The 24395-nt window shown below is 47.0% G+C and overlaps 1 protein-coding gene across 2 annotated transcripts in view; it reads right to left on the reverse strand.

Annotated features, from left to right (window-relative positions):
- Positions 1 to 24395, reverse strand: part of GNAO1 (G protein subunit alpha o1) — a 167572-nt gene that overhangs the window by 81146 nt on the left and 62031 nt on the right. For both annotated transcript variants that reach the window (XM_079988341.1, XM_079988340.1), the window contains exon 3: positions 20438 to 20579. In XM_079988341.1, the coding sequence (XP_079844467.1) occupies positions 20438 to 20579 (142 nt within the window). The remainder of the gene's footprint in view (positions 1 to 20437; positions 20580 to 24395) is intronic.

Genomic DNA, 24395 nt, shown 5'->3' on the forward strand with positions numbered 1-24395 from the left:
GTGGCTGCTGAAGTTGCAAGAACTATGGGATGCAAGGAAGATCCTCCGTAGAGCCCTTAAGGGGATGCCTATCAAAGGAAGTGATGTGGCCCCGTTGACAGGTTGAGTCAACTCCACAGGATATTTTGTCAGTTTGGTTTCTTAGCCACCAGGTTAAACGTCGCCGCACTGCAAACAATTCCCTTTTAGAAAACAGCCTGGGCTCTTCCCCTCACCCCTCGTTGGTATAGAGAGGGAATGGGGGGAGAAGTCATACCAGATGGGTGGGATATAAATAAATAAATAAATAAATAAATAAATAAATAAATAAATAATAATTACTATTACTATTACTATTACTATTACTATTACTATTATATCATGCGTCCTTCACAGATTATGGGCTTTGCCCAAAGATTCCTGAGATCTGTAGTTTTTGATGAATCCGGCAGAGATGGTAACTCTGGCCAGCCAGGGAAATAAGTAACAATATTGATAAGTGATGCCACATTTTGTACCGGATCCTATCTAAGATCCAACAGGATGAGGGCCAATAGGATTTGGCGGGGGCGCTACTGCAAACAGATATGACAACACCCCAAAAGAATGACTACAATGAGCCATTGTCCCACAAGATGTGGCCCATTGAGGGGAAACATACTCATGTCCAAGTTTACACCATTCCCAGACCTATTGTAAAACTTTTTCCTCCTATTAACTTCAATGAACGGACAAAGCAATACAAATAAAATAGCTGCCTCTGCATCAGCAAGTATCTCACCCACATCATGATGACAGAGTATAGGAGGAAACAGCTTACCCCAGGTCTACATGTGGTCCTCAAGCCCTCTCTATCTGGCCCAGGGACAGTCAGTGAAGGCAATGCCAAGCCAATGTGGTGCAGCAGTTAGAGTGTCAGGCTAGGACCTGGGAGACCAGGGTTCAAATCCCCCACTTGGCCATGACGCTCACTGGGTGTGTCTGGGCCAGTCGCTGCCCCTCAGCTTAATCTACCTCACAGGGTTAGTGTGGGGACTAAATGAGGCAGGAGAGAACCACGTGTGTCACCTATAACACCCTGGAGCAAAATGTGGGATGAAATAAATAAATATATATAAATGAACCAACAGTCTGATTTGGTGGAAGGTGTCTCCCTATTTTCCTCTGTGCCTGTCTAACAGATGAGAGTCCACTCCTTTCTCCAGAATGCTAAAACAGCCAGCAGGATTCAGATGCATCTGTTCCCTTATTAGGAGGCTAACCTGCACAGCAGACAAATCGACAAACACACGGATGAGTCACAGGAGGAGCATGAAAGTGAACCGTCACATTTCCAGGGGGCAGAATAGTGCATGCTAAAATTATCATCTCCATATCTCGCTGGCTTTATTCGAGAGTTAAATAAAAGAAAACCCCCAAGTCAAAGCCCCACCACCCGAGAAGCATGACATAGAAAAGGCATTCTTAGATCCATGTGGAAGTCCCAGCGATTTACTTAAAAGTCAGGGGTTGCAGAGGCGAAGGGTGGAAACTTGCACCAAAGTCCCCTTCAGTAGCACAGAAGACATTTTGAAACGTCAAGCATGTCCAGAAATTTGGATGACTCAGCAGGATGACTCAGCAACTATTTTAAAATGTTTGTCCACACAGGGGGAAATGACAGCTCTTCCTACATGAAATGTCTTTCGATGCAAATGGCTGGGCAGCCTGCGATTATCTGGAAGCAGAATGAGACTAACTGGCTCACCATGGGCTCCCTGGGGATCAATTCAAAATTGTTATGAGCAGAGAGGCAAAGATGGGTGCTATGGGGCAAGAGCTCTCTGCTTCTCCAGGCAGCGGCAACTGTCACTCAACTGCCGGGACTGGGATGGGGCAGGGAGGCAAGGAGGGTGGGGCAGCACATGTCATGTGCATGCACAGATGTGCCTGTTGCCACCAACCCAGCACTGTGCTACGCTCCCTGCCCTAGCGAGTAGCCCTCAACCTTGCTGGCTGCGACTGCCACCATTTCCAGATTCGTACTGCAGCAGCTGTTCCCTTTCTCTTCCACCAATACAAATAGGTGCGACACAAATACTGGTGGATTCCAAACAGCCATCAGTCAACTGAGATTTTTTTTAAGCAATTACATTATTTACTGACAGAACTATGCAAAAGGTTGCCTGAAACAGTAAAAGAACAGCCAGCAATTTTTGAAATAACAAAGAGTGTGCTTAGCATAATGTTTTGGCCCCTGGCTACCAAGATGACCAGCTTACAGGAACTCTCTTCTCCAAGTAAGGCCATATCCAAATGAGTTACGATCAATTCAATTACGAGCTGGGCTTGGCAAAGCAAGGTATTGCACAAATATTAACTGAAAATACAATGGTTGATTTGGAGCCAAATTCAGGGTTTGTTCAACTTGTAGTTCAGTCATCAGGCGTCTAATGGGGCCTACACCCCTCATCTGAATTTTGCTGCACACTCAGAAGGCCCCAAACCTCTTTCCTTGGCTGCTGCTGCAGCAGTGAAATTGTCTATTGCTATGGCTGCATTGGCAGTGATGGCCACGGGTAGGGAAGGGTGTGGAGAGAGAGCCCTTAAAATGCAGCTTTAACAGCATTTTTAACATTAGGGACTGTGGGAAGTATAATTTTCCTATGGCAGCTGATAGAGCTCAGGTGCCCCGGAAAGCTATTCTCTAGCGTTCTCCATGGCTCCATGGATATTGCTGCAGCAGTGTGCAGTTTGGGGAGTAAGAGAGATCTCCCCCCCCCTTGCCACCACTAGGGATAGGTGAACGAATCAATTTTGGTTCCTCTCAGTTTCTCATTTTTCCAATCTTAGGTTCAGTTCTGTACAATTCCATACCAGTTCACTATTTTAAAAATTCATCAGTAACTTAGTGTAAAATTCTCCTAATATGCATGTTGGCATGCAATTTTGCCTCATACACATATTTTTACAAAGCAACGTTCCCTAATACAAGGCATTTCAATATTATTCTCACAAATTCATGCATTTTTATGCACATACTACCTGCAATATGCATTCCTTCCCCATAGCATTAACTGCATTACAACATTCAGAGAACTGGTTGCATATCAGTTCGCATACTGTGAATTCGGCAGGTTCAGCCTTAAATGCCAAGTCAATCTCTTCCCCATCCCTGTGTGGCTCCCACAGTTGCTGGTCTTCAGAGGGCAAGTGAGAAAAGAGTTGTGCAGGTTACAACCTGAGTTGAAGAAGAAAATGGCCTGGTTCTGAATGCCAATATACTTGCTAAATATGAATTCTAAATTCATATTCCAAACCGGGAAATTATTTAGTTCAGTGACATCACTTCCTCTAGATGCTGCAATGGAAGGTAGGGTTCCCCAACCCATCCTGATAATTTAGTTGGCTTAGAACCAGCTTATTTGCCCCCTTCATCTTTTTTTCCAGCTTTCTGCTGCACCTTCTCACGTGGCCGATGCTTTATGTCCCTTGGCCTTTATTCTCTCCTGGGTGCATCAGAAGCTGCTCCTATCTTTGAAGGAGCAAACAGTGAACACTACAGTCCCCTCATCATTAATCCTGTGTTAGTGTCACAAGCTTCTCAATATCCCTTCTAGGTCTCTTTTGTTCTGCCTCACAATCTCCCTGTGGCAGTGGCTGTATTTTAATATAGGAAGCACACTCAGAAAAGCCACCAGCGTTTATGCAAGTGGAAATAGCTGAGAACTTGAAACCAAGAAGCAAAGCATATTCTCCTAGGAATCCTTGCGAATCCATTTTCCTTCAAGCCCCGCACCCCTTCTCTTTCTCCTGCTGTTGCAAACCCCTCGCTTGCCAAGTGGAAGAGGAGGCAATGACTGGGTAAGATCAGCCTTCCCCAACCAGGTGTATTCCACAAGTGTGGAGACTGTGGTGTTTGGGGCTGATGGGAGTTGTAGTCCAAAGAAGCTGGTGGCATCAGGCTGCCTAAGATGGAAATCTCAGACCAAAGGTAGCCACTAACATTGACAAAGACTGCTATGTTGTTCTTTTTAAATTATTATTATTTATTTAAATTATTATTATTATTAATATTGGCAATGCACCAGTGGCCACCCTCCAGATTTGCCTCAGAGCAAGGCCTCAGCAAAGCTCCAAAGCCACACTAAGCCATGCCTTCCTTCTCCCCAAAAAGTCTGACACGTTGTTGATCTCATCACTACCCTGGTGGAGCAGAGGCCTACAGGTATGGCAAGTGAGTGCCCAGGGGCAGCTGCAACTCTTATTATTTTTATTTATTAAATTTGTACACTGTCCCTCATCTGAAAATCGCAGGGCAGTTCACAACATAAAAATGCAAAATGAGAACACAAAATACATAATGTCTCCACCCCCATAATTCAGCACGGAGGGCCTTCTGGTGGTTCCCTCCCTGCGAGAAGTGAAGTTACAGGGAATCAGGCAGAGGGCCTTGTTGGTGGTGGCGCCTGCCCTGTGGAACGCCCTCCCATCAGATGTCAAAGAAATAAACAACTATCTGACTTTTAGAAGACATTGGAAGGCAACCCTGTTTAGGGGAGTTTTTAATGTTTGATGTTTTACTGTGTTTTTAATATTCTGTTAGGAGCCGCCCAGTGGCTGGGGAAACCCAGCCAGATGGACGGGGTATACATAATAAATTTATTATTATTGTTGTTGTTGTTGTTGGTGGTGGTGGTGGTGGTGTTAAAACAAACCAATAATCCCTCACTCCTACAAACATATTTAAAAGACCATAGAGTGTTGAAACAGCCAAAGGCCTGGGAAAAGAGGAATGCTTTCACCTAACACCTAAAGATATGTAGCAAAGGTGCCAGACAAGCTCTTCTGGGGAGAGCATCCCACAAGCAGGGAGCCACCACAGAAAAGGCCTGTTCTCATGCTACTGCCCTCTGGACCTCTTGCGGAGGAGGCAAATAAAGAACGGCCTCAGATGATGATCGCAAGGTCTGGGTCAGCTAGCATCTCTGTTGGGATGAACTTATTTCAAACTTGATGATGATAGTGCTGCATTCAAACCCACTTTGAGCACAGTAATCACAAATAAAAGGTATATCAGGAGTGGAAAACCTTTTTCAACCCAAGGACAGCCACATTCTATTCAGGGGGTCACATGCCAGTGGTGGGAGGAGCCAGAGGAAAAATGGGCAGAGAAACAAAGGTAAATGTTACCTTTATACAGTAGGCTAGTTTCCACACACAATCACACACCCATGTGTATCCTCCACCCAGAGAAGCAAGAGGTGTTATCAGGGTTCAAGACACATTCCAGTCAGGCAAAAGCACCCAGGGAGCAAAGAAGGGTCAAGTGAGGAGTGTGGTTTGGGGACCATTCGAAGGAGCAGACAGAAAGGCTAGGAGGGCCACTCTTGGCCCTTGCGTCTGAGGTTCCCCACTCCTGGGGTATCTAAATAAACCTGACTTGACATGAACTGGGTATGGAATACCCTCTTCACATCTGTGTGGTTGTGCTCCCACACCGCTTCCCATGTGGAATGCTGCACCAGGTGCTGTATGAACTGGGGGCTCAGCAAAGGGGATTCAGGGCAGAGCTATGATGATGATGGGAAGTTAGTCATTTACAGACGGAACATGGCCTGAGCCAAGGTGGGGGGTCACCAGAAGCAAAGGAAATGCCAATCCATTAGCTAGGAGATGCCCCTGAAGAAACCTCAGCATTTCTCCCATCTAGGTGGGTGGTTGAGAGCAAGGCTTTCTTATTTTTGGAACTGGTGGAGATGCACAATTCATGATGATCAAAGAACACCAAACAGGTGCTAGGCACGTCCCTGTCCCCCCCCCCCGAATATCGAGTCTGTCACTCTGCATGTGCTGATGGACACATGACCACTTTCCCATTAGTAATCCCTCAAAACATCCCCTTCCTGGTAAATTAAAATTAAAACAATAATTTCAAATGGAACCATCTGGACTGTTTGTCCACCAGTTATGCAGATGTGCTGGGCTAAGCCCACTGCAGATTCAGAAGGGGAGGGAGTTAGCAGTCTCCCCACTGACATCTGAGCACATGCACGACCAATCTCTCTTGGTTTGAATATCAGGCAGGAGATGGCACCCAGCACCCAGAAGACAGGCGTTCCTGCCATTGCTTCTGCCTTGACTGTTAAGAAAGGAGACACATCTGAGAAAGCAGGTTTGGGTCCATGAAAGCTTTCACAACAATAAAGGAGTTGGTCCTTAAGGTGCAGCGAGATTCTTTTAATTGTTTTTTTGCCACAAGAGACTGACACGGCTACCTCTCTGGACATTTTTATAAAATACAATAGTAAACATCTAGGGTGCATTCAAATGTGGGAATTCTTGTGCAAGTTCTCTTGGTTAAAATGTCCCTGTTTCCTTTTTTCTGTTGCATTTTGAATTGATACACCACCATGTGGCGCTAAGTATCATGTACATCAGTGGGCGCAGTGTGACACTTATGTATGCCACCAGATTTGCTGCGACATGCGCTTCTATTCCCCCACAGCAAGAAAGAACTGTATGTCAGAAGATCACCCCCAAATTCACCCCACAATTGTTTGGGTTAATGGGGTTGCAAATGCATAGCAATTAATGCACGAATGAGCACAAAGAGTTCACGAGATTCTGTTGGGAAAACAGAACAACGTGCTGTATGAATGCAGCCCTAGAAAGAAGTTTCAAGTGTTTACAGCACTCCACATATATCATTTCAGAAATCTGTACAACAACCCTGCAGGATAGGGTCAGGATCCCAGGTGCTGAGGCTGAGAGAAACTGGTTCCTGACTAAGGCTACTGAAGGCTACTACTTTAGTCCATGCTAAAGGCAAGGTTAATCAAATTCATAGCTCCAGCACAGATTTAGGTGCATTTAAGCACGCTGATTTCAATGTGCCTAACCTGGCCATATCATCACTAGACACTTTTTGTATTGCCAGAGACTAGAGCGGCTCATTCCTCAGGTGCGTGAGGCGGTGGTGGAGATGATTCTACTCTTGCCCAGGGAAGAAATGAACAAGAGTTGCTAGGCAACAGCAATGTGCTTGCTGCCTCCTGCAGACCTGATTGGCTCTGAATTTGGTGGCATGTTCCGGCTGCGCACATGGGGAAGTGCGCTCTCTGGAATCCCAGCAGTCTCCCTCCTAACTCAACAGGCAGCAGAGCCTTCCTATGTCTCTGTTGCCTAAAGGTTAGCAGCATAGGAAGTTATTTTTTCCAGAGTCAGGCCACTGGTCTATTTAGCTCAGTGTTGTCAAGCATTGACTGGCAGCAGACATTCCCAGCCCTACCAGAAAGATGCTGGAGATTGAAGCTGTGACCTACTGCATGCAAATCAGGAGTTCTGCCACTGAGCTATGGCTCCTCCCTAAAGGCTGGAGCAGCCTGGAACAGTCCACCCAACTCCCAGAAAGAGGAAAGCGCCCTCAGGGAACCAAAAGAAGTGAGAAGACTCACTTTGGGAAGGAACGGCAGGAATGGACTAGGCTGGAGCAGTTGATGCTGCTGCTTAGGTGAAGTAAGGTCACAATCATGCAGGAAACATAGGTATGGATCCTAGGAAGGCTGATGGGAGTGTGGAGCAGACCAGGTGGAGGATGAAAATAAGGAGTGGAGGACCTCAAGCTTGGGGGCCAAATGCAGTCCTCAAGGTCTCTCAAACTCAGCTCTGCATCCTCCTGGTGTGATTTTGCCTGGCAGGAACATGCACATGAGCTGCAGTCATGCCTCCCGCTTGCCTGGATGGAGAGGTGGGTGCGTTGTGCAGAGACCTCTGGCTCTTGCAGGACTGGAAAGTGGCCTACTACACAATGATTGAAGTCCCATCTGTTGCTCTGCCCACTTTTGTTTCAGACCACACTTAGTTTTGCTTCTGGCCATGCCCACCATTGAAGGTGGCCCCTTGGGTTGCGAAAGGCTTCCCTCTCCATGGAAGAACTGGTGTGCTTACTGGTCTGCACTTACATGAAATAGATTTTTTTAAATGCGGCAGCACCTACACTTTGGAACTCCCTGCCTGTTGACATCTGGCAGGAGTCTCCAGGGAACCTTTTTCGGCTTCTGCTTAAAACATTTTTTTTCTTTAGGCAAACATGTAGATGTCAACATGTTTGAATCTTTGTTAATTTTGATTTTCCTTCAAATGTTTTAAGTGCTTGGTTTTAAACTCTTTTCACAGATAATTTCAATACTTCTTGTAAACCATCTATGACACCTTGTGTTTCACAGTGGGAACAAAAGTGGGCTAGAAATGGAAGGGAACTAAACACAAAATAATATGGAAGGCTTTGCTTGGGGAGGAGAATTGTTTGACAAAGAGCTTTTTCCCCTTTGCAGTTTAATTAGCGGACCTCCACCCCTCGATGTCTCAATGTTGCCACACTCAAAGGTGGCTAGAGAGAGAAGGTCGGCCGTATCCTGGCCCAGTCCAGCTTCATATTTTATGCTGCTGATAGCTCCTTTCTTTCTTCTCACCCTGATAAATGCAGCTCCAGGTTCAAAGAGAATCAAGGAAGCAGGCTTAAATGATTACTTCTAAGTGAGGATTAGAGATGCTGCCATGACGACAGAAGCTACATTACCAGGATGTAGAGCAGACTTCAAAAACACCACACTGGTCGGCACTCCGGTTACATTTTCAGGAGAGCCACACAGACAAGTACAGACACACGGCTGCATGTCCCTCTGCCTCCACCAGGCCTTCCCAAACAGGGGTGGCGGCAGAGTGGGAAGCCCCAAGGGTTCACAGGCCGACTGCTCTCGAGCCCACCTGGACCACTTTGTGGAATTCAGGCAAGAAGCTGGACTCTGCTGTAGAATCCTCAAAGCTACAGAGGGCAGATCTATAGAGAACCATAGAATTGTAGAGTTGGAAGGAACCTCAAGGGTCATCTATTCCAACCCCTCTACAATGCAGGCATCTCTACTAGATCATCCATGACAGGTGGCCATCCAACCTCTGCTTAAAAACCTGCAAGGAAGGCGAGTCCACTATCTCCCGAGGGAGTCCGTTCCACTGTCGAACAGCTCTTACTGTCAGAAAGTTCTTCCTGATGTTTAGCTGGAATCTTCTTTCTTGTCATTTGAAGCCATTGGTTTGAGTCCTACCCTCCGGAGCAGCAGAAAACAAGCTTGCTGTCATATCTCCTCTCAGTCTCCTTCCCGCCCCTCCCCCAGGCTAAACATATGCAGCTCCCTCAACCGTTCCTCATAAGATATATTTACATAACAATTTCTCCCAATGTAATTCTTGTTTTAGGGTTATGTTCACTAACTTATCCAATTTTCACGCACACGTTACTTATACTTATACGCCTGCGAACTGCTATGCAAAATTTGGATAAATGCAAATTTCAAGGGATGGCTGTGTATGCTGGCATACTGTATCAGGGAGTGAAGATTAGTCAGGTTCACCTTTACTTGAAAGCTGATTCAAAATTCTCCCCTGTACCTAAATATGCCTTTGTGGCAGCAACTCTCCAGGTGTCAGGCAGGTGTATTCCCACCACTTGCCACTTGGATATGCTAGAAATGAGACAGTCTTGAAACCTCTTTTGTTGACCACCAGCATTACGCTTTCCATTTTTAAGTTCAGAATAGAGTAGCTGCGTGGGTGTCTGAGGGCCCTGCTCCTTTCTGCCACTCACCATCTGGCCTGGGGCGGGGCCTGAAGCCCCATAAGGACTGCTGTGCTCTGCTGCCCAGGAGGACTCTCCTGCGTGGGTGTCTGAGGGCCCTGCTCCTTCCTGCCACTCACCATCTGGCCTGGGGCGGGGCCTGAAGCCCCATAAGGACTGCTGTGCTCTGCTGCCCAGGAGGACTCTCCTGCGTGGGTGTCTGAGGGCCCTGCTCCTTCCTGCCACTCACCATCTGGCCTGGGGCGGGGCCTGAAGCCCCATAAGGACTGCTGTGCTCTGCTGCCCAGGAGGACTCTCCTGCGTGGGTGTCTGAGGGCCCTGCTCCTTCCTGCCACTCACCATCTGGCCTGGGGCGGGGCCTGAAGCCCCATAAGGACTGCTGTGCTCTGCTGCCCAGGAGGACTCTCCTGCGTGGGTGTCTGAGGGCCCTGCTCCTTCCTGCCACTCACCATCTGGCCTGGGGCGGGGCCTGAAGCCCCATAAGGACTGCTGTGCTCTGCTGCCCAGGAGGACTCTCCTGCGTGGGTGTCTGAGGGCCCTGCTCCTTTCTGCCACTCACCATCTGGCCTGGGGCGGGGCCTGAAGCCCCATAAGGACTGCTGTGCTCTGCTGCCCAGGAGGTCTCTCCTGCGTGGGTGTCTGAGGGCCCTGCTCCTTCCTGCCACTCACCATCTGGCCCAGGGCGGGGCCTGACAGGCCTGACAGGGACGATTGCTGTCACTGCTGCTGCGGCCCAGGGGGATCCGGAGGGGTGCAGAGTTCTTTTTAAAATGTTTTAAAATTTTCCTTTTCCTTTTTATTTCTTTATTATTATTATTATTGTCATTATTATTACTGTATATGCAGGGATGGGGTGGGGGTGGGATGGATGTTTAGTTGGGAATTTGTTTTGATTTTGATGGATTTGTAATTTTTGGAGTTTTTTATTTGTATTGTTTTTTGTTTTTTGGGGTTTCTTTTTTGTTTTGTTTTCATTGTTTTAAGGTCTTATTTTGTTCTTAAGGGGAGGGGTCAGGGCTGCCGGGGAGTGGGTCCCAGCCAACAAAATGGCTGCGGCATGTTCCACAGGGGGGGATGCGTTGGGACAACCGATCTCAGTGATCTCGGGTAGGAGGAGGAGTTACGCTAAGACCAGACCATGTCATTACAGAGGAGGCAGGTTTAGTCGTTGTCTGAGGACTATCCCTGCCTCCAGGTCTGGTCCTGACCAGATGGATACTAGAATCAGCAAGGGATACCCACATGACCTGAAGGTGCTGTTGTGCAATGCCAGGTCAATGATTCATAAGACCACTGCCATCCATGACCTGATCATGGATGGGGGATTTGACCTGGCATGTGTAACAGAGACTTGGTTGAATGAAGCGGATGGGCCTGTTCTTGCTGCTGCTTGTCCACCAGGTTTCTCTTACGCACAGCAACCCAGGCCTTGTGGGCGGGGAGGGGGGGTTGCAGTGATTTTTAGGAAGTCATTAGTTTGCACCAGGCGTCCTATTGGGAAGACCCAGTTCTCTGAGTGCATGTTCTGGAAGTTGGGCAATAGGGGCAGTACAGGATTCCTTTTGGTGTACCGACCTCCCCGCTGCACCAAGGATTCCCTGCCCGAGCTGCTTCAGGTCGTGGCGGATGTTCTCCTGGAGACACCTAGTTTGGTTGTCCTAGGGGATTTTAATATCCATGCCGACACGACCTTACAAGGGGCCGCTCGGGACTTCATGGAAAGCATGGCCTCCATGGGGCTGTCCCTGAATAAGTTTGGCCCAACCCATAGCCGCGGACATGCCTTGGACCTGGTGTTTACCTCTACGGATGTTGGTGACCTGACACTAACTAAAAGTGAAACAAAAGAAGTGCCATGGTCAGATCACTTCCTGGTGCAACTGGACTTCTCCGCGACCCTTCCCCTCTGCAGGGAGGTGGGACCGATTCGGATGGTCCGCCCCCGCCACTTAATGGATCCAAATGGTTTCCAGAGAGTGGTAGGGGATGCTTTATCCCATGTTGATGGCCTTTCAGCTGATTCCCTGGTGGCCCGCTGGAATGTGGAGTTAACCAGGGCTATTGACTGTTTGGCTCCGAAGCGCCCTCTCCGATTGCATGGAGCCCGGAGAGCCCCGTGGTTTTCCACGGATCTGAGGGCAATGAAACAATCGTTGAGACGGCTAGAGCGCCGGTGGCGGATAACTCATTCTGAAGCTGACCGGACACAGGTTAGAGCTCAATGTCGAGCCTACCAAGTGGCGGTAGCGACGGCGAAGAAGACTTTCTTCACCGCCTCTATTGCATCTGCAGAAAACAGCAGCAGGAGACTTTTTCAGGTGGTCCGCAATTTAGCGGAACCACCTGCTACATCAGGGCCCAGTACGGGCCACATGATCTCCTGCAATGATTTTGCAAAGTTTTTTGCAGATAAAGTCGCTCAGATTCGGGAAGAGGTAGATGCCACCGTGGGAGCAGGGCCGGGGCGGGAGAGTGCTAGAGTCCTGTCTAGTCAAATTGCATGGGATCAATTCCAATCTGTTACCTCCGAGGATGTGGACAGGCTGCTTGGACGAGTGAAACCAACCACCTGTCTCCTTGATCCTTGCCCATCCTGGCTTATAAAAGCTAGCTGGGAAGGACTGGGCGATGGGCTTCGTGGGGTGGTGAATGCTTCCCTCCGTGAGGGAGCCTTCCCAGACCCGCTGAAAGAGGCGGTTATCAAACCGCTTCTTAAAAAACCATCTTTAGATGCGGCCACGATGGCCAGCTATCGCCCAGTCTCAAATCTTCCATTCTTGGGCAAGGTGATTGAGCGAGTGGTTGCTGAACAACTCCAGGCACGCCTGGAAGAAGCGGACCATTTGGATCCCTTCCAGTCGGGATTCAGGCCTCATCATGGGACTGAAACTGCCTTGGTCGCACTGGTTGATGATCTCCGGCGGGCTAGGGACAAAGGTGAGAGCTGTTTCCTAGTTCTGCTGGATCTCTCAGCGGCGTTTGATACCATCGACCATAACATCCTTCTGGACCGTCTTGAGGGGCTGGGAGCTGGGGGCACTGTCCTACAGTGGTTCCGCTCCTTCCTCCTGGGCCGTGTTCAGAAAGTGGTGGTGGGGGATGAGTGTTCAGACCCCTGGGCTCTCACTTGTGGGGTGCCTCAGGGTTCTGTCCTCTCCCCCATGCTTTTCAACATTTACATGCAGCCGCTGGGAGAGATCATCAGGGGGTTTGGGCTGGGTGTTCATCAGTATGCGGATGATACCCAGCTCTACCTCTCTTTCAAATCAGAACCAGTGAAGGCGGTGAAGGTCCTGTGTGAGTGTCTGGAGGCGGTTGGAGGATGGATGGCGGCTAACAGATTGAGATTGAATCCTGACAAGACAGAAGTACTGTTTCTGGGGGACAGGAGGCGGGCAGGTGTGGAGGACTCCCTGGTCCTGAATGGGGTAACTGTGCCCCTGAAGGACCAGGTGCGCAGCCTGGGAGTCATTTTGGACTCACAGCTGTCCATGGAGGTACAGGTTAAATCCGTGTCCAGGGCAGCTGTGTACCAGCTCCATCTGGTACGCAGGCTGAGACCCTATCTGCCTGTGGACTGCCTCGCCAGAGTGGTGCATGCTCTGGTTATCTCCCGCTTGGATTACTGCAATGCACTCTACGTGGGGCTACCTTTGAAGGTGACCCGGAAACTACAACTAATCCAGAACGCAGCAGCCAGACTGGTGACAGGGAGCGGCCACCGAGACCATATAACACCGGTCTTGAAAGACCTACATTGGCTCCCAGTACGTTTCCGAGCACAATTCAAAGTGTTGGTGCTGACCTTTAAAGCCCTAAACGGCCTCGGTCCAGTATACCTGAAGGAGCGTCTCCACCCCCATCGTTCTACCCGGACACTGAGGTCCAGCACCAAGGGCCTTCTGGCGGTTCCCTCACTGCGAGAAGCCAAGTTACAGGGAACCAGGCAGAGGGCCTTTTCGGTAGTGGCGCCCTCCTTGTGGAATGCCCTCCCACCAGATGTCAAAGAGAACAACAACTACCAGACTTTTAGAAGACATCTGAAGGCAGCCCTGTTCAGGGATGCTTTTAATGTTTGATGTATCATAGTATTTTAATATTCTTTTGGAAGCCGCCCAGAGTGGCTGGGGAGGCCCAGCCAGATGGGCGGGGTATAAATAATAAATTATTATTATTATTATTATAGTTGCTTTGGAAGAAGATCATCAGGCATCCGCATAACATGACCAGTCCAACAAAGTTGATGTTGAAGAATTATTGCTTCAACACTGGTGATCTTTGCTCCTTCCAGTACACTGATATTAGTTCACCTATCTTCCCAAGTGATGTGCAAATTTTTTTGGGAGACACCGTTGATGGAATCTTTCAAGGAGTTGGAGATGGCGTTTATAAGTGCTCCATGTTTCACAAGCATATAGTAAGGTTGGTAGTACAATAGCTTTGTAAACAAGCTTTTTGGTTTCCCTGTGAATGTCCCAGTCTTCAAACACTCTGCACTTCAATCGGGAGAGCTCAGGCGATGCTGGATTTCGGCATCAATGTTTACCCTTGTGGGAAGATAACTGCCTAGGTAGGAGAAGTGATCAACATTTTCCAACGTTACACCATTGAGTTGGATTTGTGGCGCTGCAGAGGGGTTATTTTGTACTTGCTGGTGCAAGTTTTTTTGGATGTTGAGCAATAGGCCAAGCTTTTTGTAAGCTTCTGCGAAGATATTTAGGATGGTTTGGAGGTCATCCTCTGAACGTGCGCACACTAGGGAACTAATGTGTGGGAACTAGGCCACATTCACACTGTACATTGAAAATGCTATGATACCACTTTAAACAGTCATGCCTCCCCTCAAGGAATTATGGGAGCTGTAGTTTGTTAAAGGTGCTAGGAGACCCCTATTCCCCTCACAGAACTACAATTTCCAGAGTTTCCTGGGAAGAGGGGTTGACTGTTAAGCCACTCCAGGTCTCTCAACAACTCTCAGAATCCTTAAAAAACTATAACTCTCTCAGAATTCTCTGGGGGAAGCCAGGACTGTTTAAAGTGGTGTGATACTGATTTAAATACAAGAAGGGAGATTCCAACTAAACATTAGGAAGAACTTTCTGACAGTAAAAGCTGCTTGATGAAGGAATGGACTACCTCAGAAGGTGGCAGACTCTCCACTGGAGGTTTTTAAGCAGAGGTTAGATGGCCATCTGTCACGGATGCTTTAGTTGAGATGCCTGCATTGCAGGGGGTTGGAATAGATGACCCATGGGGTCCCTTTATATTTATATAATTCCATGATTCTATGAAAACCTGCCCCAGGAAAAGCTGCAACTATTACAAAATGTACCAAGTTGGCAGATTTACATAATATATCTTGCATGATTTCTCTCTCTCTCTCAATGTATTTTCTTTTTTATAACTTTTCCTATTTCCTATTTTATTTCAAGAGCGGCAAGGAACTCCAGGTTCTGAAAGATTTGTTCAGTGTGCTCTCATGCTTCAGGCATTTGAGCTGGCATTGCCCAGGAACTTTCAAGAAGAACTTTACCACCATAAGGTCTAGAAACTTGCTTTTTTTAAAAGAAAAAAGAAAATCGTAAGAAAATTCGTAAGAAAAATAACATTCAAGGACACATTCAGTGCTTCTTCCATGAAATTCATCCTAACAACCCCAGCTACTAATTTGAGCCACACTACTGCCTCCAAATAGCTTAACAGAATCTGGCAAAGCTACCATTTGAATGTCTACTCTGGAAGATTTCTCTCTCCCATCAATTAATATCAAAGCCCTATTTGGCTGTTTACATAATCCAGTGTGCATTAAACATGATTGATTCCGGTATTATTGTGTACCAGCTAGCTGATGCAACAGCTGGACTGCAGTCATTTTGACCCTAATGTCCTCCCATTTTAGAACATTTGCCATCCAAAGGTTATGAGGTGCACTCCCTGAGCAGCAACAAAATCAGGTTGCATCTTCCGCATGGCCCAACTGATGTCTCATGAGTGGGAGATGTGGCCCGTGTCACCACTCTATCAACTCTTCAGTAACTCTTCCACATTTTAATCGAAGTGGGGCTGTCAGGGTGGGGCTTTGGGGTAGAAGTCCATCCAATCCCCAGAGAATGATGATGAAGGACCTCAAACACAGCAGAGTGGGCTTGTCACATTGTGAAGCAAATGAAGTAAGCCACATTGCCACCTACAGAGCCACCCCAGTAACACCATTAGCCCAGAGTCTTACCTAACTTACATGAAGGGACTATGTGCTCACATGGGGCTTGGGGCTGAGGGGGTTGCTCGCTACTCAGCGTGACTGCAGCTGGTCCTGGGGGGCTTTCATCATCCTGTGCATCTGGGAGAGGGGGTGGGCACTTGGTGCCACCCACCTTTTGCTGTGCCAGACCCTCCATTTTGAGCAGGCCTCACCTACAAAGCCAATTGGGACAGAGGAATGGGGGATGGTTTCCTCTGCATCAAGAGAAGATTCATTTGCTTCTGAACTCTTGGGAACGTAGACAAGAGAGGAGAATGAGGGCCATGCCACTTGGCGAAACCCCCATCACAGCCAGCTAATGGATGGCAAGAAAAGGAATTGCGCAACCAATCATGAGCAGTCGAGGCAGCAATAAACAAAGGGGATGGCAGAGCACAGAACGGACAGCTGGCCATGGGGCAAATGGTGAAATGCCCCTTAGAAAAAGCCTCCCGAATAACGAACAAAGCGGAAGAGATCATGATGGGCACAGCAACGTCCCTCAGGCTAGAAAATAAAGCTGCATTATGCTTAGTAAATTATTTGTTTCATTTGAGAACTGACATACTTGGAGAGCCATAATGAACATGAAGGCAGTACAAAGGCATTGCCCAGCATTCTTCACTCCCATTTGGAAATAGCTTGAAAATCAATTTCCAATTTCTACAAGTCCTCAGACCTAAAGTGTGCTCATTCATCCCCCCCCCCTTTCTCTTTGTCTTTCTCTCTCTCTTTTATTTAGGTGGCTGGCCTTAGAACTCAGGTTTCGCTAAAGAATGACAATAATCCACTTGATTATGACATGGAACGCCAGAGGAATTTTCCCTTGACCCATTTGCATTTTACAGGGCTGCATGAACTTCTCCTTTTATGCTACATAATGTGTATTGAACTTCATTTCATGCCGGATAATCTTCCTTGAACAGTAAAAGGAATACACGAAAAGTACAGCTCCTGCCCGATGGTGCTTTCCTCCCCTGATCATCCCTAGCTTGCAATAGGAAAATGAGTGGGAGCTGAGCGGATGCACCTAAGAACCTATCAAGAGCCTGGCCATGGGATCAGACCAAAGACCCATCTAGTCCACTATCCTATTTAAACACAGGCCAACCAGAGGCCTCTGGAAGGACCTGAGTGCAAGAGCCACTCTCCCCATCTGCAGTTCCCAGTCCAAATGCGAGCGTCTGGAACTGGGCCTGGAAAGGAGCAGCAACCATGAGCTGCGAGATATGGGAGCAGGCAGGATAGAAGTTCAAAAAGCAACATGAGCACAACTCTTCCTCCCTCCCTCTAACCTTCTGCATTGTGCACCCTTTCTATCCTCCACTGGTGAAGTTCCCATATCTACTACATGCAATTTCCACAACAAAGAAAGGAACTGTGAGGAGGGGGGTATATCTGAGGTGTTGGCAGCTTCTTCACTGAAGTCTTCACCACCAGCAGAGTATTAAGAGACCCATCTTTCCTTCTGACACCCCCACATAACCATTGGGAGGCCAATTCACAGGCCTCCACGTTCAGCACTTGATAACGGTCACATTAAGTGCAGGCCTGCATATGCCAGGAATAAGCCAAGGCAGATCTAATGCCACAGTTCATCATAACTTCTCATGTCGACTCCAGCCTACGAAGCTCTTGCATCAGTTCACACATTCAGCTGTGAGTCATTCCCACTGAGCTACCGATCTGTGAAAAATCAAGTGATTGATGTGCATGTGCATAGCTCAAAATCCCACAACAGAGTGCAGGGAATTGGTTTTGCAACACAACCCTGCACCGCAGCAGAATGATATGGAAAGAGCTGACCAGGAGATAGAAAACTGCTGGTGTTTCCAGGAACAAACTCTCAACTAAATAAGCTCCAGTAATGAAGGGATGCAGCCGAGTTGTTTGACATGGGAAATCACCATGCAGCTCAGCTAGACACTCAGAAATGAAGTCTACGAGAGCAAAACTAAGAGTCACATGGGCTGGATCTAGACACATCAAAGAAGTGTTAAAGTGCTTAAAGTGTTGTAAATTTAAACAGGGAAAACAGGTAGAGAAAAGCGGGACTCCATGTCGCCATCTGGTGGCACAATGTTATATCACACACACAACGCATATAAATCAGTTTTTCTTTACCAGTCTAGCTGAGTCCATGGACTATTCAGAACAAGTTAGCTACCCTAACTAAGGCACCTCAATGCCACAGTTAAAAGACGGTCCTTATGCTTCAGGTGATTATCATTCTCTACAGCAGGCATGGGAAGACACCTGGTTTGTGGGCTCTACCTTGTTTTTTAAATAAAGACCCCGAGGTCCAGCAACTGGAACCAGGTGCACAATGGCAGCTTGGGTGGTTACCTAACTGTGTTCTAAAAACTCTATGCTGGGATGATCTGCCTAAGACAACTTCAAATCTACATCCTGAGTTATTGCAGGTCAGGATTCTAATTTAGGGTCAAAGGGCTTGGTTGTTATGGGGACTGCATTTTTATTTTTAAAATTTATTTTGGGAAACGGTGTAGGCACTTTACGTGTTTGGGAGGGGTTGTAAGCCGCACTAGTTTTTCTTCTGTGAATAGGTTATTTCCGTGGTGTCCATGACTGTTTTTTAGACATCCAAATATGTACCTGCACTCAGAGCAGACTGCTAACCTCTGATGCAAAAGAAACAATGTGCTTAAAGTTAGCAAGAGTTGCTTTGTTTTCTATGGGAAAAAGCGTGGCTTTGTAAGAACACCAAAAACAAGGAGTTTCACACTCACAGCACTGTGAAAGTGGTACCTTGGTCAGCAGCCAGACATGCCAGAGGGCCACTGTGGGAAGAGTGCCAGGAGATGCCACATCCTACCCCAAACTGGCATGATCACCAGTGTTGCTTCTCTGCATCCTTCTTTCACATCCGGTGTTGGCTATTGGAGACATGAGATGGCCAGGGACCACTGCAATGGCATCATCAGGGATGCCAGAAGGATTTCCTGGGGCTTCTACATTGCATTCAGATTGCAACCCTTGCATTAACACTCACCCAACCCCAAAACTATATTGACAAAAGCTGTTGCTTACACACATGTATTAACCTAGCCTAGCCCACCTCACAGGGCTGTTGTAAAGGGTGGGGAATACACAGCCTTTTGCTCCTGGGTGGAAAATCAACGTACAAACATATAATGCCGCTGACATATCATATAAACAAACCAGAAAAAGGAGCCTCCTTGCTTTAACCACAATGGTTACATAGTCCTGATATTTGCAGCAAAACACTGAAACAAACAGGTTTGCCAACCCTAATAAATAACAACAAGGAAAAAAAAGTTGTGCAGTTTCGCAATTTTGGCATCTGGATGGCCAAGTCTCAGTCTAACCTTCCTCACTTCAGATGTTCCCCTACCAACCCATTGAGGACAGTGGGGCTGAGTGAGGATGGGATGGGGTAGGGCGCTAGCAAATGCTGCCCTGCTCTTGTGCAACTGTAACAGCATGAGGGCAGGTGCTTGAATAAGATTCATGTGCAGAGAGTTTTCTTGCAAAATGGAGAGTCCTTTGACTGTGCACCCCGAATGATATCGTCCAGGAAGAAAAACAGCAACCCTGATCGTTTGCTACCTGCCACTCATTTGTTTATGCCATTAATAGTCAGCCTTACTGTGTAGCAGTCTCCAACCTGGTGCCCCTGCCCACTTGCCTTGGTCCAAAACAGGTGGGGAATACCAGTTTGAAAAACGGTGTTATTGCGGAATGAGCTTATCCTTCAAAAATCACTTAGCGTTCCATGACACATTCTACCCAGGCAGCAAGACTTTTCATACTGCAATAGCACCCGAAATAATAGTTTCTAATTCAGCAGTTGTATACCTGCTGGTGGAGAGACAATGAGCATGGCTGTGCAAAATGTAAAAATTAGTTCCAGAATCAGCTTGCATGTGCAACTGGAACATTGCAGTTTACATCCTATAGGCTTATGAGATATTAATTACTTAAATTTATATCCTGCCTTTCCTCCCAAAGGAGCCCAGGCCAGCAAACAACAAGTGATAAACAATTAAAAACATATTAAAAATGTATGTGTACAAGTTGGTGATTTTTTTTCATGTTCCTGTCATTGCTGATAATCTATTTCTTGTTGCAACTTATAAATTGGGACCAGCTTACTTATGAGATTGTCTTACCCCACATATATGCCTGCTTGACCACTTCAATCTGTGGATATGTCACTTTTACAGGTGCCACATAAAAAATGTTCTGCATTTGTAAGATATCAGGCTTTTAGTGTGGCAGCCCCTACACTATGGAACTCCCTGCCTATTGACACCAAGCAGGTGCCTTCACTGTGTTCTTTTCAGCACCTGCTAAAATCATTTTTGTTTGAGCAAGTCTAACCAGATGTGTAGAATGTGGATGCATGTTTTAATCTGTTTTCAGTTTTGCTGATTTTGTGTTTTGAATGATTTGTAGAGTTGCTTTGTGGCTTTTTTGCTGATGTTACTGTTTTATTCTCTTTTTAAACCACTTTGAGGGTTTTTAGACAACCAAGCCGTGCATAAATTCTATAAAACAAACAAACCAACGAACAAACCAGCCCACTGCAAATCACTTGTTCCTGGGTTCTCACTTACCCTTCTCTCCTTGTCTCCATATTCCACGCCCAAAGTGTCCATTGCACGGACAATGGCTGCCAGTGACTGGATAGTGTTGCTATAGACCACAGGCTTGTACTGCTTCACATCTTCACCAGAGAAGCCATCTTCATGGATGATCCTTTGGGAGAGGGGAAGGAAACAAATGAGCTTGTAAAAGTCTGAAATAGTGCTTCATTTACAATGAAGTTATTCCCAAACCAATCCCCAAGGTTTTGCATAGTGTTAAGAGCCGGGCAATGGACATTGCTTACATTGTGTGAAAACTGGCTCCATATAAGCCTGGCTCTGGCTACTGAAAATTCTGAAGCATTCATGGAAGAGAAGGCCGTTGATGGCTATTAGCCACAATGGCTATCTTCTGCTTCCAAGGCTTCAGAATACCAGTTGCTGGAAACCAAAGGTGTGGAAAGAGCTCCTGTGCTCCAATCCTGCTTGCCAGTGTCCCACAGGCGTCTGGTTGGCTACTTTGAGACCAGGGTGCTGGATTAGATGGGCCTCTGGTCTGATCCAGTAGACTCTCCTTGGGTTCTGACCCCTGGAGGTGGTCATGGAAAGCTGGTGGGGATGTCAGAGCTGCTGGCCACATTCTTCCTTCTGTTGTTTATCAATGCTCATCTGATCTCTCTGTAGCTGCTAATTGTCCCTGCTCCCCCTCCCAACCCTAAGGGGAAATTAGCAGTTAAAGGAGAGAGATAATGAGCACAGATAAACAATCAGTGGCTCTGTGGTCCCCTCCAGCATCCTCTGCTCATCTCTGAGGGATTCTTCTGAATTCACAACACTCAAAGCCTGGTTTATATGTGGCTTCATTTCATGTGTCAAGAAGGGGTGAAGAACATGTGCCCCCTCCAATGATACTCAACTACAATGCCCAGTATCCTGATCATTGGCCATGCTTGCTGAGGATGATGGGAATTGGAGTTCAGCAATATCTGGAGGGTGACAAGCTCCCCACCCCTTCGCATAAAGTGTAGCCAGACTCTCAGAGCATGAACTGTGAGAGGTCCTTACTTCTGCCATGAAGTCACTACGTGAACATAAGAACAAAAGGAAAGTCCTGCTGGAGTAGGCCGAAGGCCCGTATGCTTCTCCATCCTGGTCTTACAGTGACCAGCCAGATCCGATGGGAAACCTATAAGCAGGATGTTAGCACAACAGCACTTTCCCACCTGAGTGATACTGCTTCCAACATACAAAGAGGCATACAAATAAAATGAATGAATGAATGAATGAAAAGTGAAGGCAGAATATGAATGCAACCAGTGGTAACTGAGGCAAACTTGTTGCCCTCCTTTGCAGCTTGTGGTCATGGCAGCAACATTAGGGGGCATTTTCAGCCCTCTAGGCAGAATGCAATGACAATACGCCGATGTCTCAGTATCTCCCCCTCTGCCCTTTCAAAATAAACCAGCCAGTCTTGCTCAGGTGAAGCTCAGCCTGGCTACTGGGAATAGGCATGCCACAAAATAACAAGAGGACAAGAACCTGCACCACGACAACTCATCAGCAATTTTCATTTATGGGAATAAGCAAACACATTGCAGATGGCAATCACATGTTGGCACAAACAGCAGGTGGTGCCTGGGCCTGCAGAAACTCTGGAGGGAATTAAGCAAAACAAATAAAACTGTGTACAAGATGGGTTTTGGTTTTTTTTAAAGGGGGAGGCGCAGAGACCGTGAACACTGCAACAGCTCAAGAATGCACAGAGCAGGAGGACAAGGTGTGTTGCTTAGGATGAGCCCCAAGGGTCAGACAGAGGGACTGGAAGGCTGTATTTGGGCCCAGAGCTTAAAGTTCCCCACTCCTAGCATATGCACTAAAAGGGTGGGGTAGAAATGTCTATATGCCTAGATAAAATAAAATACACATCCATTCACATAGCTAGAAAGCAGAGTTCTGCTAACTATATTCAGAACACCATGGCATCTTGGATAGCTGTTCCTTCTTCCCAATAACAAATCAAACGAATGAATCTTGGATGCCTTCAAAAGACAAATTCAGGGAGGTAAAGGCTATCAGTGGCTACTGTTCTACCTCAGAGGCAATGCACCCTCAAATGCTAGTTTTGGGGAACTGCAGGTGGCACTCAAGTCCTGTGTGCGGGCTTTGCATAGGGGCATCTAGTGGGGAACTGTGAGAACAGGACGCTGGTCTAGATGGGCCTTTGGCCTGATTGAGGAGAGCTCTTGTTTTCTTTTGTTGTAAAGTTAAGTGGAGTCTTTTTTAAAAAAATAAAAATAAAAATACAGTTGTTTTTTAAAAAACACCATATTTGGTCAAAATGGCCACTTTCTTGCATAAGGAAGTATACCACAGAATCTGTAGAACTGCAAATTTTGTCTGGGTTTGGGATCATGCATTGTTGTTGGCAATGCAAATTCAGCAGGTTTGCATCAAAATGTGAACTGAATTAACACTGTCTCCTATTTCTAACAGTGCACATGGAAAACTGTAAGAACGTGTGTGTGTGTGTGTGTGTGTGTGTGTGTGTGTGTAGGTGTGTGAAATAGCTAGAGCTAGAGAGATACTGGCAGTATAACATAATTCCTCTTGCTGATTTGTGGATGCAATTGCACAGTTCAGAGTTCAGCTGCCGTTCACTGTGCCCACAAAATTACACCCACAATTGATTGTGAGTGCAAAAAATTGAGGCTGTTTAAGTAATAAATGATTCCTGGTATTCCCTCGTCAGACAGCTGCCTTTGTTTTGAGTCACTCCTCAGAACTCCCTGTTCTAATACATCAAGGGCTTCTCTATACTGGTTTGTGGGGAACCTTTGGCCCTCCAGATGTTGCTGAATTGCAACTCCCGTCATCACTGGCCATTGGTCATGCTTGCTGGGGCTGATGGGAGCTGTAGTTCAGCAGCATCTGGAGGACCAAAGGTGTGTGGGAGAGAGAGTGTGCGTACAGGTATAGATAGGGATGTAGGTCAAAGGGACCTTGTCTGCAGTGCACATCATGCCAGGACACATTCTACTACCACAGGTAGGAGAGAACACTGTGAAAATTCATTCCCAGAAAACAACAAATTCATGGAGTATAGCGCTGCCAATGGCTACTAGTCATGACGGCTATGTTTTATCTCCATTGTCAGGAGTAATACGTAACTGAATACCAGCTGCTGAAAATCTCAAGTGTGGGGCGTGCTGTTGTGCTCTGGCCCCGCCTGCAAGCTTCCCACAGGGATCTGGTTGGTGACTGCGAGGACACGATGCTGGACTAGATGGGTCTGTGGCCTGATCCAGCAGGCTCTCCTTATATGCAGGGTTTGGTGGTTTCAATTCCCTGGTGGCAAAGTTGACTCAGATTGTAGCCTGTTTACTCTGTTCCATAGAACAGTATGTCAGCATACTGCTGTCTTACGTCCCTCTGTTATGATGCAAGAGCTGCATTTGCCAGCCTGGCACCTTCCAGATGTTTTGGACTACATGCTAGCTGTGGCTGGTGGGAGTTGAAGCCCAAAGCCTCTGGAGGGTTGGTGGAAGTTTTGTTAAAGTTTGACTGAACCCTGAGACAATACAAGGTATGGTGATGTTGATTCTTTTGCTTTCCAAATTTTTGCATGTTATATTAAATGGTTTCTCTCTTTAAACTTAGGGATCTCCACCTCCCATTTCCATGAGAGCATGGTCTAATTGCAACATACTGTACTGCAGCAGCAATGGAAATGGGGCATGTGTACTAGGATTAAAGTGGTGGTGTAGGGGGAGTGGAACTGATGTAGCTGCAAGCAAAACATTTAATGTAACATGTAGCTAGGCCCTGTGATATGCAATGTGCATGTCTTGCTCAACCTGGCAAAAAGCTCTACCCTCCCACATCCCAAGCTCAGCTCTTACAAAGCTTACCCTAGCTTTATTGCTGATAACAATGGCTGCAGCATATCTTGGCTGAGATATTTTGGGCAGGGAAAGTTACAAATGAAATG

The sequence above is a fragment of the Podarcis cretensis genome (genome assembly GCF_951804945.1).
Source record: "Podarcis cretensis genome assembly, chromosome: 8".
NCBI classification, from domain to species: Eukaryota; Metazoa; Chordata; class Lepidosauria; order Squamata; family Lacertidae; genus Podarcis; species Podarcis cretensis.